Here is a 16,513-nt window from a genome sequence, read left to right on the forward strand (position 1 = left end):
TACTCTGACATTAGCAGAACAGCAACCTGTTTCTCATTCCTCTCACTCTTCCTTTAGCCCCATTTCCAGCCCTTCTTCCTTCCAGCCAATGGGAAGCACCGTACCATCCGAGTCACTCCAGGGACTCCTCCAGACGGAGGAGGAGCTCTCAGTCGCCGAGTGCCTGACCGTGCGCACGCGCACTCCCTCGGCGTCCAGGGGACGCTTAGCGATCCGTTTCCTTCCCCCTTTTCCTGGATCGCGCGACTCCCCAAACCCTTCCCATCCCGTAGTCGCTGAGGAGCACCTCGCAGTTCCTCACGAGGCGCCGCTCGGGCCTGGACGCGGCTGTACCCGGATGTGGAGCCGCTCTCGCCCGGCGGGGACTCGGTGGCGGGGCGGAGCGCGGCGGCGTGCGCGGGGGCTGAGGGAAGCGGGCCCCGGGGCCCCGGCTCCGGCCGCTCGCCGGCCGCTAGCGCCGCTGCCCATCTCGGAGCCGGCTCCCGGGCGTCCAGGCCCGAGTGAGCGGCCGGGGGCCGCTGAGGGCCGGCGGCTCGCCTGGCCTCCCGCTGCGCTCGCCGCTGCACCCGGGCGAGCCTCCCCCGGCCCTCCGCGCTCCCGGCCGGGGGAGAGCGAGGTTTGCTGGCGGCCGTCGCTGTAGCCCGGCCGGGGAGTCCGGGGCAAGCGGCAGAGCCCCCGCCCACGGCCGCTCGCCCTCGGCCTGCAATCCGCCGCCTGCGAGCCTCCGCGGGCGGGCCTCCAGTCGGAGCGGGGGCCGCGACGGCCACGGCCCGGCCCGGGCGAAAGGCTGCTCGTGGACCGCGCCGCCGCCGCCCCGGTAAGTCGGCCCCACGGCCCGCGGGGCTCGCTGCCGCCCCCGCCGGCGTCCAGAGTGCGGCCCGGACCCAGTTCTCTCACGATTCCCCCGCCGGCGGCGGCGCCCACCGTCCGGGCCCCAATGAGTAACTCCCGCAACAACCGAGTGATGGTGGAGGGGGTCGGCGCCCGCGTAGTGCGCGGCCCGGACTGGAAGTGGGGCAAGCAGGACGGCGGCGAGGGCCATGTAGGCACTGTACGGAGCTTCGAGAGTCCGGAGGAGGTCGTGGTGGTGTGGGACAACGGCACGGCCGCCAACTACCGCTGCTCAGGGGCCTACGACCTGCGTATCCTGGACAGCGCGCCCACCGGTAAGCGGGGCCAGCGGGTCTGGGGCTGTACGCGTGGGAGGAAGGGGCGAGGGCAGCCATGAGACGGCTGCCCTGGAGTGCAGTGCCGGGTCACGGGGAGTTTGAGCTTCCAAACCCGGTAAACAACTTCCAGAATAGGACATCCTTCTCAACTCACAGATTGTCCATTACCAGGATGCTTTCAGGTTTCCTAGATGAAAGGCATTGCAGACAACAGATTTCCTTCTGTTCTAAGGCAGGGGCCGGAGAGGCTGTCTAATAAGCATTGATATTAATCAGCTACCAAGTTATAACTGTCTAATGGGAGGCTTGCCTTGCCATATGGTGTGGAGTTGCTCGGGAATCCGTCTCTTGGTGCCTTTGCTTTGTTGAGCTAGCTTCTTTTCTTCCTGCCTGTGACACGGAATGATTTAAGAGTTTAGTTGGTAAATACTACTTGAGACTTGAAAATGTATTTTCATCGAAATTGTTTAATTATATATCTTTGTAGTAATAGAGGGGGACACTGAGCTGTTGAGCTCGTGTGTGCGCGTGCGTGCATGTTCGTACCTGTGTGCGTGTGTGTGTGTGTGTGTGTGTGTGTATGTGTGTGTGTGTGTGAGAGAGAGAGAGTGTGTGTGTGTGTGTGTGTGTGTGTGAGAGAGAGAGAGAGAGAGACAGACAGACAGACAGACTTTTTCCAAGAGGGGAATAGACATAGGAAATGCCGTTTTTTTCCCCTCCGGTTATCATCCTGTCCTAATAATATATTAAAATTCTACATATTTATCCTGAGAGTTAGTGATAGTCTTGGCTTACTCCATTATAGGCGTCTATGAGTTATCGTCACTGTGCTTTTTTATATGACAAACTTAAGAGTTGCTCTCACAGAATAAATAAAATTTATTTCAATCTACTTTAACTTAGATCTATTCTTGATAACTTTATTCATTTAGAAAGTTCATATTGAACTTATATTACGTTTCAGAATTTCTAAATAAGATGCTACTAAGATAATCAATTCTGCAAAGCCTAAATCTTTAAATGGATAGCTATTGCTACCAGCAGAAAGTAAGTTACCATGAGCTAACTCAGTTTTGAACTAGCAATTTATAAAATTTTGTTTCATTTTTAAAGAGAAGTTCTTGGACTCCTGTGTTGTTGAGGCTGGCTCTGTACTCCTAATCCTGCTGCTATAGCCTCCCCAAATGCTGGGTTACAGACATGGGTAACCAGACCCAGCTGGAAATTGTTTTAGCTGGTTTTTATGCACTGAAAGAATGTGTATGCATAACTCAAAAGGGCAGCCACTATTAACCTGTTTCTTGTATATTTTTACAGTTGCAAGCACAGATGTGAATATACTGAAAATACAAATCTCTTCTCTTAAATACAAATAGCAGTAAACTATATTTAGTTTTCTATACTTGTGTGTGCCTGCACATGTATGTCTGTGTGCACACGGGGTGGGTGTACATCTGGGTGTGCAGGTGTGTGGAGTGTCAGATGTGTGGTGTCTGCTTCGCTTTGCTTTTTGAGACAGGCTCACTCATGGACACTGGAGCTCACTGACTGACTGAACCCTGGGGGTCTTCATGTTTCTGTACCCCCAGCACCGAGATTACAGGCACAGCTACTGAGGATTGCATGGGACTGAGCCATCTCCTCAGCCCTCTTCTGCACCTTACTTACTAGATCTAGTAATTCATACTGGTGATCATTCCATGTTTGTACCTCTGTGTAGGTGACTGGATGCATACATGTACTTTCCCAGTAGTTTATTGATAGGTGTTTATATCTTACAGTGATGAAGTAGATGAATCTACAGTACCCTTGTGCATATGTGCTAGTTCTACAGAGGTGGAATTGCTTCATCTAAGTATGCACATATTTAATATTCTCATAGGTATTGACTGATTGCCTGCAAAGATATTTGACCAGTTTATACTCCAAGCAATTGTATGTCTGTTTATGCACACTTTAAAGTTTTGTTTTTATGCTAGCTCAGACAAAAGTCTGACCATAGTATAATTATTTGGAGGAATTTTTAGGATCAGTGATTGTAGGCTTATGGAGAAATCTAAGTGTCTTTCAAGGTTGGAGGTAAGTTTATCTCCACACACTTATCATTTTCTTTGTGGTGAGAGCCTTTACAATCTTTTCACAGCACACTGTTATTTTGATCCTCGCCCATGCAGCAGAGTTGGAGCTTATTCCTTGCCTCCTATGTTAGGATTTCTCAAGAGCTGTCAACATTGGATCATGTTCTGTAGTATGGAGTCTATATATTGTATTAATACACTTAGAATAAAAGCATGTACATAGAAGAAACTTTGAGAGCCTTTGTTTACTTCGGGATAATCTGAGATATTATTTAGTGGGAAGCAGATAATGTTCATCTGATTCCTTTTGAAAATACTGTTTTGATACTGGGGATTGAGCCCGAGGCCTATGCTCTGTGGCAGCTACATTTGAGCTCTTAAACATTTGAAAATACTTCTGTGTGCAGGTTAGGTAGTCTTCATGTGGAATGCTTGTTGGAATGTATCGTAGTTTCTGTGGTTTAATTTCCATCCATTAAATGCTTTTTGAAATATTAAACAAACATAAGCTCTTAGCTCCGATTTTATCCCTAAACTTAATAATGCTGCTTTTGTTTTTGCTTCAAAATATTGAATGAATGATGTCCATTGGCATTTTACTACACTCTGTAAGATTTATTCTGTTATATTCTGTACTTCATACATAATAGTGGGTTTGGCAAAATTCTGCTTTCACCTTCAAGTAATTTTGGCTTACAAAAATATTGTAAACTAGTAAGATTTTCTTGGTTTCTCCTTTCTCTGATTTAGAGGTCTCCTTTAACTTTGGGCCATGTTCTCATTTTTTGTCTTTCAGAGGTACCAGCCACAAGTCATGTGGACTGTCCCTCAAACTGAGTTGTCTAATGTTTGCTTGTGGTTAAATGCGGGTTAGGTTTTGTGGCAACACTGATAGAATGGTGTGTGGCCTTTTCAGAGCCCTGCGTTAGGAGATGCAAATCCATGGTCTCACTACTGTTAACGTAGCCAATCTTCACTTCCTAGGATTTTTTTATTATCAGTGCAATGTCAATATGAAAGATTTATATAATATTTTTAATGTTATCATGCCACCATTGGCCAGATGAAGCCTACAAAGATGCCTTTCCTGGGGCTGTTCAAGAACGAATTACTGCACTAAGAGACTTTGTCCCTGAACAGTTTTGTGTAAAAATGTTCACAGCAGTATTGGTTGCATGTAAAAGCAAAAGTTAGAAAGAAAATTAAAAATAAATAAATAGAATTAATAATAGTAATAAGTGAGAGAACTGTGCCTATAAACAGTGAAGTACAAATAGTGCAGGAGAGATGGCAAGGGAACAAAGCTGTAAAACGTTGGAGTTGAGGATGTACCTTAGTGGGGGGCATTTGATCGTCTGGAAGGAATAAAAAGCCCTCTGATATGTTAAAATGCAAAATACTACTATGAATATGTTGTGCATGTGTGTGTGGGTATGGGCTGTTGTGTGCACTCTGTAATAGGTGTGGTGGTTCTGTCTTTCTACTGTGTGGGTTCTGGGAATCAAATCTACTGATTACATTGTCAGGCCTTGAGACAGGCATCTTTATCTGTCATCTTTCCAGCTCTGTTGCAGTGTGCAGAATTTATGTTCTAGGCTAGTCAAAATTTAGTAAGAGGAACATTTGGTAGAAATCTGTATGCTGTAACTTGGGTCTTAGAGATACATTTGGCTAATTTGAAGTCACCAAGAAGATTGTGGAAATACATGGGCTATTAGTTTGGGGTCGTGAGGTTTGTGATCAGGTAGGTATAGTTGGCTCTGTATCTTTTAAGTACTAGTTTTAGATGATTTGGGGAGAAGTATGTTTTTACTTAAGATTTGTCTTGTCATCATTTCAGTGCAGTACTGTATTATTACCAAGGAGCATGGAGAACATGAGTTAGGACTTCCTACAGTTGCCTTTCTTATTCTTGGTATGTGGAAAAAAAGGTGGTGGTTCGTTCAAACTCCTCTAGTCATTGTTGGTCCAGGATGTTTCTGGGGTGTGTGTATCTTTGTGTCTTGTTCTACAATATTCTAAGACTGTTCCTCAGATTCCATGTGGAAAACCCCATAGGTGTTTGTAACCAGGTGTGGGTTTTAAAGCTGCTAACCTAGGATTAAAAGAAAGAAATCTTTAGGCTTTTCTTTCCTGAGATTCTCTTCTGGTCCATTTCTAGAGCTATAGTAGAAAAGTATATTGTCAAGTGAGCAAAGCCTTAGGAAAAAACAGGTTAGAGAAGAATAGAGGAGAAGATGCTGCTGAGGAGGGTGAAACGCCATTGAGATTGCGGCTTAGTAACAGTTATCATCTGCGAAGGAAGTTATTTTCCTAGAGACTTTGACTGTTTGAAATACGTCTTTCTATCTGTCTTCTAAAACAATGGTTTAAGTGAAAGGCCATCCACATTTTGAGGGGAGGCTGTTGGGAGGCTAGGGGTGGAACCCAGAGTGTTGAGTAATCTAATCATGTTCTCTTACTATGACTGTCCTTGTATTAGATTGTGTCTTAGTTGGATTGAGGACCTAAGTCTGTTTAGTAGACCTTACATTCATGTCTCTAAATGGCAGAAAGCATATAGATCACTCTGGGATCTTTTGGAATGCAGATTCCAACTAGCATCTCCGATTCTGCAAGAATCAGTCTCCCTCCCCCCTTTTCTCTTTTCTCTCTGGGTATGTGTGCATGTGCCTATTTCACACACCTGTGGGTGACAGATAGTGGACATGAGCAGTCAGCTCATGATTTCCCCCTTAGTCCCTTCTTTATAGTATAGTACTTTAGAAATGCTCACCACCTAAGTCTCTCACTGGGAGGAAATTGATTATAAGATTAAAGAAAATTAGAAATGAAATTTGTGCTGTGTAAGTTTTTTTTTAATTTGTATTTCCTTTTGTAAATGATATTAGCTGGTTATTTAAAAATGCATTTCTGTAACAAGCATTTGTATTTTTAAATGTTCACATAATTCTGTTCCACAGAAATAGCTACTTTGGTGCACTGTTAAAAAGTTTCTCTTTCTATGTTTTTTTTTTTTTTGTACAGACAGGGTTTCTCTGTGTAGCCCTGGCTGTCCTGGAACTCACTCTGTAGACCAGGCTGACCTAGAACTCAGAAATTCGCCTGCCTCTGCCTCAACACCTTTTATGCTTTCGATTTTATTGGGTAGTTGTCCTTTGATATCTTTAGAGGATTGGTTCTAGGACCCCTTACTGTTTCCAGAACCCAGGGGTGCTCAACTCTCTTCATAAAATGGTATAATATTTGCATCTAAGTTATGCATCTCCCTCTGTTTAAGTCATGTCTGGGTGCCATGCCAAGCAGTGTACATCCCTGCAGATGGCAGTTGTGCTGTGTGACTTAGGGAGATTTGCACATGTTCAGTATACTTGCATTTTAGCTTTCCTGATATTTGAAAACAAATTTTGAAAATTATTGTATTTTTTGTATATAGGTGTTTTGCCTACATGTATGTCTGTGTATCACTTGCATGCCTAGTGCCCATGGTGGCCAAAAGAGGGTGTTGGCTCCCCAGAAATGGTGTTATAGTTAATTGTGTACTGCCATGTGGATGCTGGGACTTGAACTCTGTAGACTAGGCTGGCCTCAAACTTGTAGATGTGCCTGCCTTTGCCTCCCAAGTACTGAGATTGAAGGTGTGCACTGCCTGGCAATATAATATAATATAAAAAAAAATTCTTTTTAAGGAAGGGTTTATTCTCATTCAGTGTTTGAAGACAGACAGTCCATCATGGTAGCAGGAGTGTGACGTAGTGGTCACATGACATTTGCATTCAGGAAGCAAAGAGGTGACTATGTTTTCCTGAAAAAAAAAAAAAAATGTCATCGTGGATAGGGTTCAAGCCAGATGATGTTCCAGCACTGAGAGGGGGAAGTGAACATGAGGTCCCACTCGTAATTTTTCCTGGTAGTTTTAATTCATGGTTGATTGGATTTGTGAATCCATGTTGACTCCACTGTTAAACACTTTCTGTTATGTGTGTTTTCTGTTTGAGTTGCAAATAATTTAATGTTTGTTGTATAGTAAATGATGATTATTTGAATGCATTAAGCGTATACACTTGTAGAAAACACTGCTGCTTGGCTCTCCCTTGTAAATGAAACATATGTACCTGTTCTCTGCTTTCTTTTTTCTGTATCTTGACATCTTTATAGATTAGCAGGTAGACACTGGTCTTTTTAAGTAGATACATGCATTTAATAGTTCAAAGTGTTTACCTAATTGCTCCCCTTATATTACTTTCTTTTATTCTGATGTTGTAAACAGTGCTTAGTACATATCTTAAAATACTGTTAGTTGTAGGTTAATTTGTTATAGGAATTCTGTTTTCACTGATTCTGAGAATTTTGGTCTTGTGAGAAGCTACTTTATAGGTATTGATGATAAATGAATTTTTTTATTTGAATACTGCTACTGTACTTTTTGTGTTTCATTTTTCTGAGGAGTTGGAAATTTTTTTTTATATTTTTGATGGCTATCTTTCTTTTCTTTTCTTTTTTACAAACAATCCATTTTTAAAAAAATTAGATATTTTCTTTATTTACATTTCGAGTGTTATCCCCTTTCCTGGTTTCCCTTCCGAAAACCCACTTCCCCCTGATTCCCAACCCACCAACTCCCGCTTCCTGACCCTGGCATTCTCCACACTGAGGCATAGAACCTTCACATGACCAAGGGCCAAATGAATTGAATGGGCTAACAGACAGTTCACAAATTGTGGAGATTCAAATCTAGTCTTCACCTCCTTGGCCTTCAGCCCTAATTTTTTTAATGTACATAATATATTTGGAGTAGGTCAGGGTGTATGCACAAGTGTTTGGTTTTTGGCTTTTTAGCACGGTTGTTTGAGTGTATTCCCCTCCCCTGCAGGAGCTCTCATGCAGCGTGGAGCTTGATCCACAGGCTGGGCTGGCGTTGGATTTGCAGCAGCTCCCTTGCCTCTGCTGCCCCAGTGTTGGGATTGCAGACATGTGCCACCTTGCCAGGCTTAAACGGAATACAATTCTTAATTTCACATCTTTATTAAATTTTTTACTCCTATATGACAAATGCTAAAAATAATTACTAATTTCTGATTACATGCTAGTTCAATACTTTTTCTTTGCCTTTGCGTGGCATAGTTATAATTATTGTGTATATTTGAAAAAGAATAAAACAGAAGGGAATAATTTATCCAGCAAGGAGGATAAGGGGGATTTGCAGATTTGGTAGAGATGTTTCCAGACGTTTTCTTAATGTGAAACAGAAGCTGGCTGGAAGAAAATGATGTGTGTCTATATTATTGAAACAGATTTTTACAATTTTTAAAATATTTTAAATGTATTCTCTTAGAATTTAATTTTACTATTGCAATTTAATAACATATCTTGAATACAGCAGATCAGTGGGCTTAATGCCCTAGATGTTGGGCAAGGGGAGGCTTTTAGAGTACTGCTTGCCAAGAGCTGAGCCTAGTAATCAGTCCTGCCTGGATTCAAACTTCAGTGTGTCACTCTAGGCAAGTCACTTCTCTGAGCCTCAGTTTCTTCATCAATAAAATGGGATAATAATATGTATTTTAGGATTGTTGGGAAAGTTGAGTAAAATGTATGTAGGGCACCAAGTTTGGTAAAATAGTGGCTTTTATTAATAACAGCTGACATTTAGTTAATTTAACATTTCTCAAGAATAAGAAATGGAGACGACACTGGACAGTTGGTAGGTAATAAAGTCCTTGCCCTCAGTAAGTATTTTAATCATAGTTTGGACTTGAGTACACAATACCCAAGAGCTCTCATCTTAAAGGGAATAAGAAATAGTTTATTCTGCAGCCATTTTTAGCGTTCATGGCCTGGGAACAGAGATTTAGGTTGCTGAAAATTTCAGATTCCAACGTGGAAGCAGTTTCAAGTTTTTACAAAACAGAGAAAGTCATGAATCAAGGCAAGTTTAAAGTACATTGGTGGGTACATTAGAGAGGCAATTGTGGTAAGATGGAGTTAGTTTTTCTCTAGCTTTTAGGTTGTAGAAGCTAGTTATGTAAGTTCCAAGACGACAGCAGGTGTGTATCTACTAGTCATAAGACCTTAGTTTTGACAAAGAGGTGGTGGGTGAGGAATATAATTAGACTTTGGACCTGCAACATGGCACTCTCTCTACAGTAGTGAAATTCTAATCAGTCATTCTCTGAAGATAGTTTCTTCTCAGGAGTTTCATTCATAGCCAAAGGCGGCTAATCCTTTCTGTAACATCTGAGAGAGTAAACAGTTTGATGAGTGTAACACTCTTGGAATGATGGCAACACTTAGGCCTTAGTAATAAATTGTGTTTGAATAATAGTATTGACTTTTTAATTATTTCTTGATGTGAGAAATCTTTTTGTTGTTGGTTTGAGGCAGGGTTTCTCTTTGTAGCTCTGGCTGTCCTGAAACTCAGCATGTAGACCAGGCTGGCCTGCCTCTGCCTCCTGAGTGCTTGGATTAAAGGCATGAGACATTATGTCCAGTTTGATGTTAGAAATCTTTGAGCTAGGAGAGAATTTCATGGGTCATTAGGTGCCATGCTAGTTTACAGTGGATGTTTGTTTTTATATCTGAACAGTCTGAGAATGTGTTACACAATCCTTAAGATATCTAAGATAATCAGCACTACTGATGTAGTGCCAACTTAGATATTCTTATCTCACGTACTGAACTTCACGTAGGGAAACTTCAGCTTGTTGTCTTTTCTCTTTATAGGTTTAATATTTTATGTTAACCAGTAATTTGTGAGTTTGAGTTACTTTTTAATGGTTCTCTTATGTTTTATTTTTATTTTTGTATTATTGATCCTGGCAACATGCTGTACTGTATTTAAATATTTCCAAGAAAAAGTTGTTAGTTATATAAATTCTTTGTTGTTGAACTTAGGAGAGATACTATGAACTGAGAACAGATGCTCATTTGAATTTGAGTAGAATGAGTCAAAGCTTTCATCAGGCCCTTGGCATAATGGTGGCAGGTGTCTTCATAAAGCCTGGGGGAAAAGAGCATTGACTCTCCAGGGTAATGTGGCATGCAGCAGTACGGAGAAAAGCACTAATGGGTTTCGTTAGGGAATTAAGAGATTTGAAATGAAAACTTTAAGGTATAACTCTGTTGGAGCTAACAATCTTAGATGAGAGTGAATTGGGGGATCTTAGTCTCCTAAAAGACCAATGAAGTATTGGCCTTGTTTAGTGCCCTTTCTTCTGCTCTAGGTTTTATTTAACCATCAGTTTTTGTTTTAAAGTCAGTTGTGTTCTCATTATAGGTCCCACAGCGCCAAGCTTTGTTTACTTTTTTTTTTTTTTAATTTCTCAATGCTAGTCTGTTTCACAGCTGTTGAGTGGCTTTGTTGGCATTTGAACTGTGGGAACCAAGAAAGGATTTAGATGTGCTTTTGTGTGCACTGGTGGTTTCCCTAAACTATTGTTTCACACCATGAATTGTAAATTGTAGAAGGTTGCTTTTTTTCTTTTTCGATGTCCATTGTTATTGTGTGTTTAAAAATGGGTTCTTTAAAGAAAACCTGTATGAAGTTTATGAGCTCATGAATGTCATCATTGAATTTTGTAGAAAATGAACTGAGAGGTGAAAAATATATAGATAGGATAGTAGTTGCACACTGCTTTTCTGTTGAGTGGGGACTTCAGGATAGAATTTTCCCATTCCCTTTGTTCAGCTGCCGCATGAGCTGCACAGTAGCTGTAGTGGGTGTTGACTGGGTCAGTGCATTTTTACTCTTGCTATAGCAGATTAACTGGAGGTCTACTCTGGTCTGTTCAGAAACAACCATGTCGTGGATGTCTACTGTTACTGGTATCAGCATGTTGACATTTTTGGCCAGCTTTCCTGCAATGAGACAGATTGCTACATATGGTATGGATAATGTACTGGGGGAATGGCCGTGTCTTCATAAGCATGACATAACTTAGTGTAAGGGTTAACAATCTCAGCAGCAGCTGTGTGCTCTATTACTAATGTAACTAGTTGGCAAGTTTAGATTTTGAGATACCCAACATCTCACTTGACCGTCCTGGTTTTCCAGGAGCTCTTAGCATTAACACATACTCAGTGTATATTCTCTGGAAAATTGCAAGGGGCAGTTCCATAACAGTTTTGCTAATTTTCTTTCTAGTTTGCCTGTGGTGGTATACTTTGTAATTTTAAAAATAAAATGTTTCAGTGTAGATATTTACAAAGTAGGTAAAATATTTTTCCATGGCAACATTTTATGTGTTTTAAAAATCAATAAAATGTCCTTTGTGGGTTAATATAGTTTGTATACATGTAGCTCTATATTTTCTACCTCTATTAAGTTTTTGTCTTTCTTTATACAAATAATTGTATATCTGTGCTTTTAAAAGATTTAAGTGGTTTGAAACATTTTGAAAGTGACCTCAGTGGAGGTTATGTCAGGGTATTTTAGTATTCAATAAGCCTGGAATAGTATTTTTTACTTTATTTTGATTTTTAGTTTCGAGCTTTTGAGTCTCACAGTGTAGCCTTGGCTGGCCCATCGTTTGTGGCAGTCTTCACACCTTTACCTGGTGGGTGCTGGGATTATGATGTATGTATCACACCCAGTTTTGGAATATTACTTTTGAACTATACCAGTTTCAGAAATAAAATTGCTCTTCATTGTTTTTTTACCCTCAAATTAGAAAATAAACACCAATATGCTTCTAATTAAAGTTTAAAGCAATTTAGAAATGTAAATGATTGAAACCACCATAGTCAGTAAAGCATGAGTTCCTGAATTCTGGCAGCCGTGTTAAAATGGCATGGCAGAGTGCTTGTCATCCCAGGAGTAACCCTGGGACTTCCTGGCAGTCAGTCTAGCCTAATTGGTGAGTTACAGGCCAGAAAGAAGCCCTTTCTCAAAGGAAGTGGATGATACTGAACTTCTCTTCTGGCTGGTCTCTGCATGCACACACATGCATATACACATATACACATGTGTTAAAAAGTAAATCTGAAAGACTTAGTAGACACTGATGTCCACTGTCTTCTTTTTCCTTTTGGTCAAACATTTGTGAAGTAGGAGACTTCGTGCATACAACATATTTGACAATGGAAAGTCACACTAGCTGTAGCCACTTCAGCTCACTGTTTGTCTGTGCTTTCTCCTTTCACCGTCCTCCTCCCCCCCCCTCCCCCCCAGCTTTACTTTGGCTCAAGCACAGGCTTGTACTGGCGTTCAGCTTCTTCTTCTTCTTCTTTTTTTTTTTTAAAGATTTATTTGTTTGTTTATTTATTTATTTATTATATGTAAGTACACTGTAGCTGTCTTCAGATGCACCAGAAGAGGGCATCAGATCTCATTACGGGTGGTTGTGAGCCACCATGTGGTTGCTGGGATTTGAACTTCAGACCTTCGGAAGAGCAGTTGGGTGCTCTTACCCACTGAGCCATCTCACCAGCCCCTGGAGTTGAGCTTCTTGTTTGAAATCTGGTTATCTGGATATAGAAAATAAATTTTACAGTTTCTTTCTTATTAGGGAGTAGCACTGGTTACTAGTTCTTTTAGAACTTAATAATAATATCACTATTTTTGTCCTGTAGTTCTTGCATGCACAGCACATTCTTGGAGTTTTAGTGCATACTGCCTTACCACTAAAGAACATTGTGCCTTCTCCAAAGGAGGCTAAGGCTTTCAGAGTAGAAGGACTTCCTTTCTTTTCTTTAATTATGGAAAGCTTCCCAAGTTAGACAGAACATAGAATAAGATCTCCATGTTACACACTGGGCATCTTTAACATGGCTGATCTTAGTTCATCTGAGTCCCACCTTCTTCTCTGCCTCTAATTATTCTGAAATGTGTATAAATACCTTGCAAATATTTGAGCAATAACAACTTTCTAGAGAACACAAAGATAAGCATGAGCTAGCTGCAGGTCAGTAGTGAGTTTGCCTGCTAGGATGTCTTGTAAAGTTGTGACCCTGCTGTCATAAGCCACAAACCACTTAAATTCTGGTTTCAATATATTGAACGGTGAGAGTAGTGTTGCAGGGTAATAAAGGAGGATTGCCCCCACTCTTAAAGTTATTTTCCATAATTTGTCGTAGTTTCTTTCCGTGTCTGTTTCATTCTTATGTGAACATTCTGAGGGAGGTTATAAGTTGGAAACAAGTGTACTGTTTTCCATTTAATACGGAAATTTGATTGCTAATATTTTAAAAGCACTTTTAATTGTGTTCTCATGTGTGTGGAGTGTGTTGGTATTTGTGCAAGATGCACCAGAGTCCAGAAGAGGATGATGAACCCCCTGGAGATGGAGTTACAGAAGGCTATGGGCTGCCTGACATAGGTGCTGGAACCAGACACAATTTCTCTGAAGCATGCTTTATGTTCTCCACCTCCGAGCCCACTCTTAGCACCAGTTGCTAATCTTTTTGTTTTTTATTTTTATATTTAGTTTGTGGTGTAGGTTCACATGTGCCATAGAGAGTATGGTCAGAAAAGAACTTGTGGGCATTGTGTTTTCCTATGCACTATATGGGTCTTAGAGATGGAACTCTGGTTGTCAGGCTTGGTGGCAACCATTGTTAGTTGCCGAGGCATCTGGGGTCTCCTCGTGGAGCTCAGGGAGGTCGAAAGCTGCTGATTAGTTACTCAGGATTCAGGATGGCAGTGGATTCCCGATTCCTTTCCTCCATCTCCTAAGTGCTAGGATTACAGTGTGTGCCACCATATTTACCGGTAGCTAACAATTTTCTAAACTTTAATGTTTATGGGGGAAACATTTACTGCTAAGTACGTAAGTAAAAGTTAATTTCTTTTGGAATAAGTATTTACCTGGATACTATGTTGCAGTTCTTTCAAATCCTGAGGGGTTTTTATTTTCTTCATGTATGTGTCCATGTTTATATCATGCATCTTTGCAGGTATGTGGTGCACACATGTGGATGTGGAGGCACAAGATTGATATTGGAGTGTTCTCCATTTGTTTGCTCAGAATCTTTTCAGTGAATCCAGACCTCAAGTGATACAGACTGGTCTAGCCAGCCAGCTAGCTCTGTGTCCATATCTCAGTATGGGGATGACGTCCAAACCATAGACTTAATTGCTCTCACAACTCTCTTCACTGAGCTATCTCCACAGCTTCTGATTGAGTATTTATAGTCAGAAACGTTTAATTGATGGGAAAGCATTCTTTATATCAAGCCCAGATTTCCATTTATGGATGATATCTAGGCAAATGTTATTGTGTAACCATTTAAACTATCTAATATCTGTACCAATAAAGACACAGGTATAAACTGAGCTGAAAACCTCCTAGCTCAGGGAGGTGTCTTTATTTTCTTAACTATATACAACTATTTACAAGCCTGGTCCTAACTGAACTGTTAGTACTTTAGAAATCTCTCTCTCTGTCATTCTACCCAACTAACCCCAGAGGGCTCCTTAGCTCTCTTTCCTAGAATACAGTTTCACCCATGTCCTGCCAGCTGCTTCTCTGTTGTTCCTGCAAGGCCAAAGAGAAAATCCCTATCTCTTACCTGGAGCTTTTTCCATAAAGGTTCTTCCAAGCCGGGGGTGGGGTGGGGGGTGGGGGTGGGGTAGACTGGTGGGGGGAGAGGGAGTTAGACACAGACAGGGAAGGAAGGGGAGTGGGAGAAGAGAGGAAAGAGAGGGGGAGGAGGAGAGGGAGAAAGAGGGAGAGAGACTTCTCACAAAAGAAGTCTCTAGCTCCTCCCTTACGTTCTTTTCCGCTGAACCATGTAACCCTCTTTGTGTAGCCGGGATCCTAAGCCAGGGCAGTAGGGGCCAAACCTATGGTGTGTTGTTCAAGGCCATCCTGCTGACTTTGTCTTGCCTCATAGACCAGAGAACACAATTCCTCTCTCGAGCAATTTGTCTTAAAATAGGCAGGAACTTTTCATTCTTTAGCATTACCTATGGAGATTTTTAGAGGCACACCCAAACTGTATCTCTTCAGGACACACCTAACTGCAATATCTGACAAATGCAATATGTATTTAATCTTTTATATTTTGCTAACAGTTCGGTTTTCTATGTACAGTAATCAGTTATCCTGTAACACTATTGGTTTGTGTTCTACTAATAAAATGAGAGTGGAAAGCATTGTTATGATTTATAATTTAGTTTATGATTTATATTGATCAAAGTATGTCAGATCTGTCACATCAAAATCAGATGTATTGTTTTTTAGAGAAAAAAATACTATTTGTTAAAATAACCTGTAATATGCTGTTGGATTTTCCCCAACACAGTAGTGTACACATAAGTGTTTGAGCGTGACATAAGCATGGAATTGTCTCCACAGGCATCAAGCATGATGGAACTATGTGTGATACCTGCCGCCAGCAACCAATCATTGGCATTCGATGGAAATGTGCAGAGTGCACCAATTATGATTTGTGCACTGTTTGTTATCATGGAGATAAACATCACTTAAGGCATCGCTTTTATAGGATTACTACACCAGGAAGTGAACGGTAAGAGAAAGAAGTTTTTCTTCACGACTTTTTGTTTCATCCTGTTAGCTTTAAATGTAGCTTAGGAAGTAGCTTTTGACAGTTTAGATTGAGTGTTGGAGAAATGAATAGCAGGCTAGATATAGATCTGGTTTGATGATATGAAGGTTGAATTTTATTATATGTGCCTGCCTGCCTTTCCTTCCCCTTTCCCCTTCCCCTGTTTACTCCCTTTTCTCTTCCCCTCACTTTCCTTTCCTTCCCAGACATGGTCTCACTGTATAGCTTTGGCTGGCCTTGAATTCAATGTGTGGACCAGGCTGACCTCCAACTATTACTATTATTTTATAGATGATCTTCTAATTTTTCTCTACCATGGAGACTTGGCATTGCTGATCAGTTGAAAATGCATGGGCAGCCCAAAACTGAAAAATGTTTTCTTGTTACACCCTTTGTTTTATGAATTTCTACCCAGAGAACACTATGGCCTGCTGATTGAGTCAGCAGGCACTTACTAAGGGTAGGGACTGGAGATGTGAGTCAGTTGGTGAAGTGCTTGCTGCACAACCATAGGGACCTATATTTGAATACCCAGCAGCCATGGAAAGCTCGGCAGAGTGGCACATTTTTGTAATTCTAGTGCTGGGGAGACAGAGACAGGATGATACTTGGAGCTGTGGCAGCCTATCTAGATGAACATTGAACTACAGATTCAGTGAAAGATCTCTTCTCAAAAAATCAGGTGGAAAAGTGGTTGAGAAAGACAACCAGCATTGACCTCTGGCTCCCATATGTGCATGCACACCTGCACACACAGATGCA

At 41.4% G+C, this 16,513-nt stretch overlaps 1 protein-coding gene across 3 annotated transcripts in view; it reads left to right on the top strand.

The window, feature by feature from the left end:
- The first annotated feature begins 258 nt into the window (after positions 1-258).
- Positions 259-16,513, top strand: part of Mib1 (MIB E3 ubiquitin protein ligase 1) — a 97,835-nt gene continuing 81,580 nt past the window's right edge. For all 3 annotated transcript variants that reach the window (XM_021150154.3, XM_021150153.3, XM_021150155.3), the window contains exons 1-2: positions 259-1,166; positions 15,541-15,712. In XM_021150154.3, the coding sequence (XP_021005813.1) occupies positions 938-1,166; positions 15,541-15,712 (401 nt within the window). In that variant the 5' untranslated portion in view covers positions 259-937. The remainder of the gene's footprint in view (positions 1,167-15,540; positions 15,713-16,513) is intronic.

The sequence above is a fragment of the Mus caroli genome, unplaced genomic scaffold, assembly GCF_978045245.1.
Source record: "Mus caroli unplaced genomic scaffold, Mus_caroli_1 scaffold_19, whole genome shotgun sequence".
In the NCBI taxonomy this organism is placed as follows: Eukaryota; Metazoa; Chordata; class Mammalia; order Rodentia; family Muridae; genus Mus; species Mus caroli.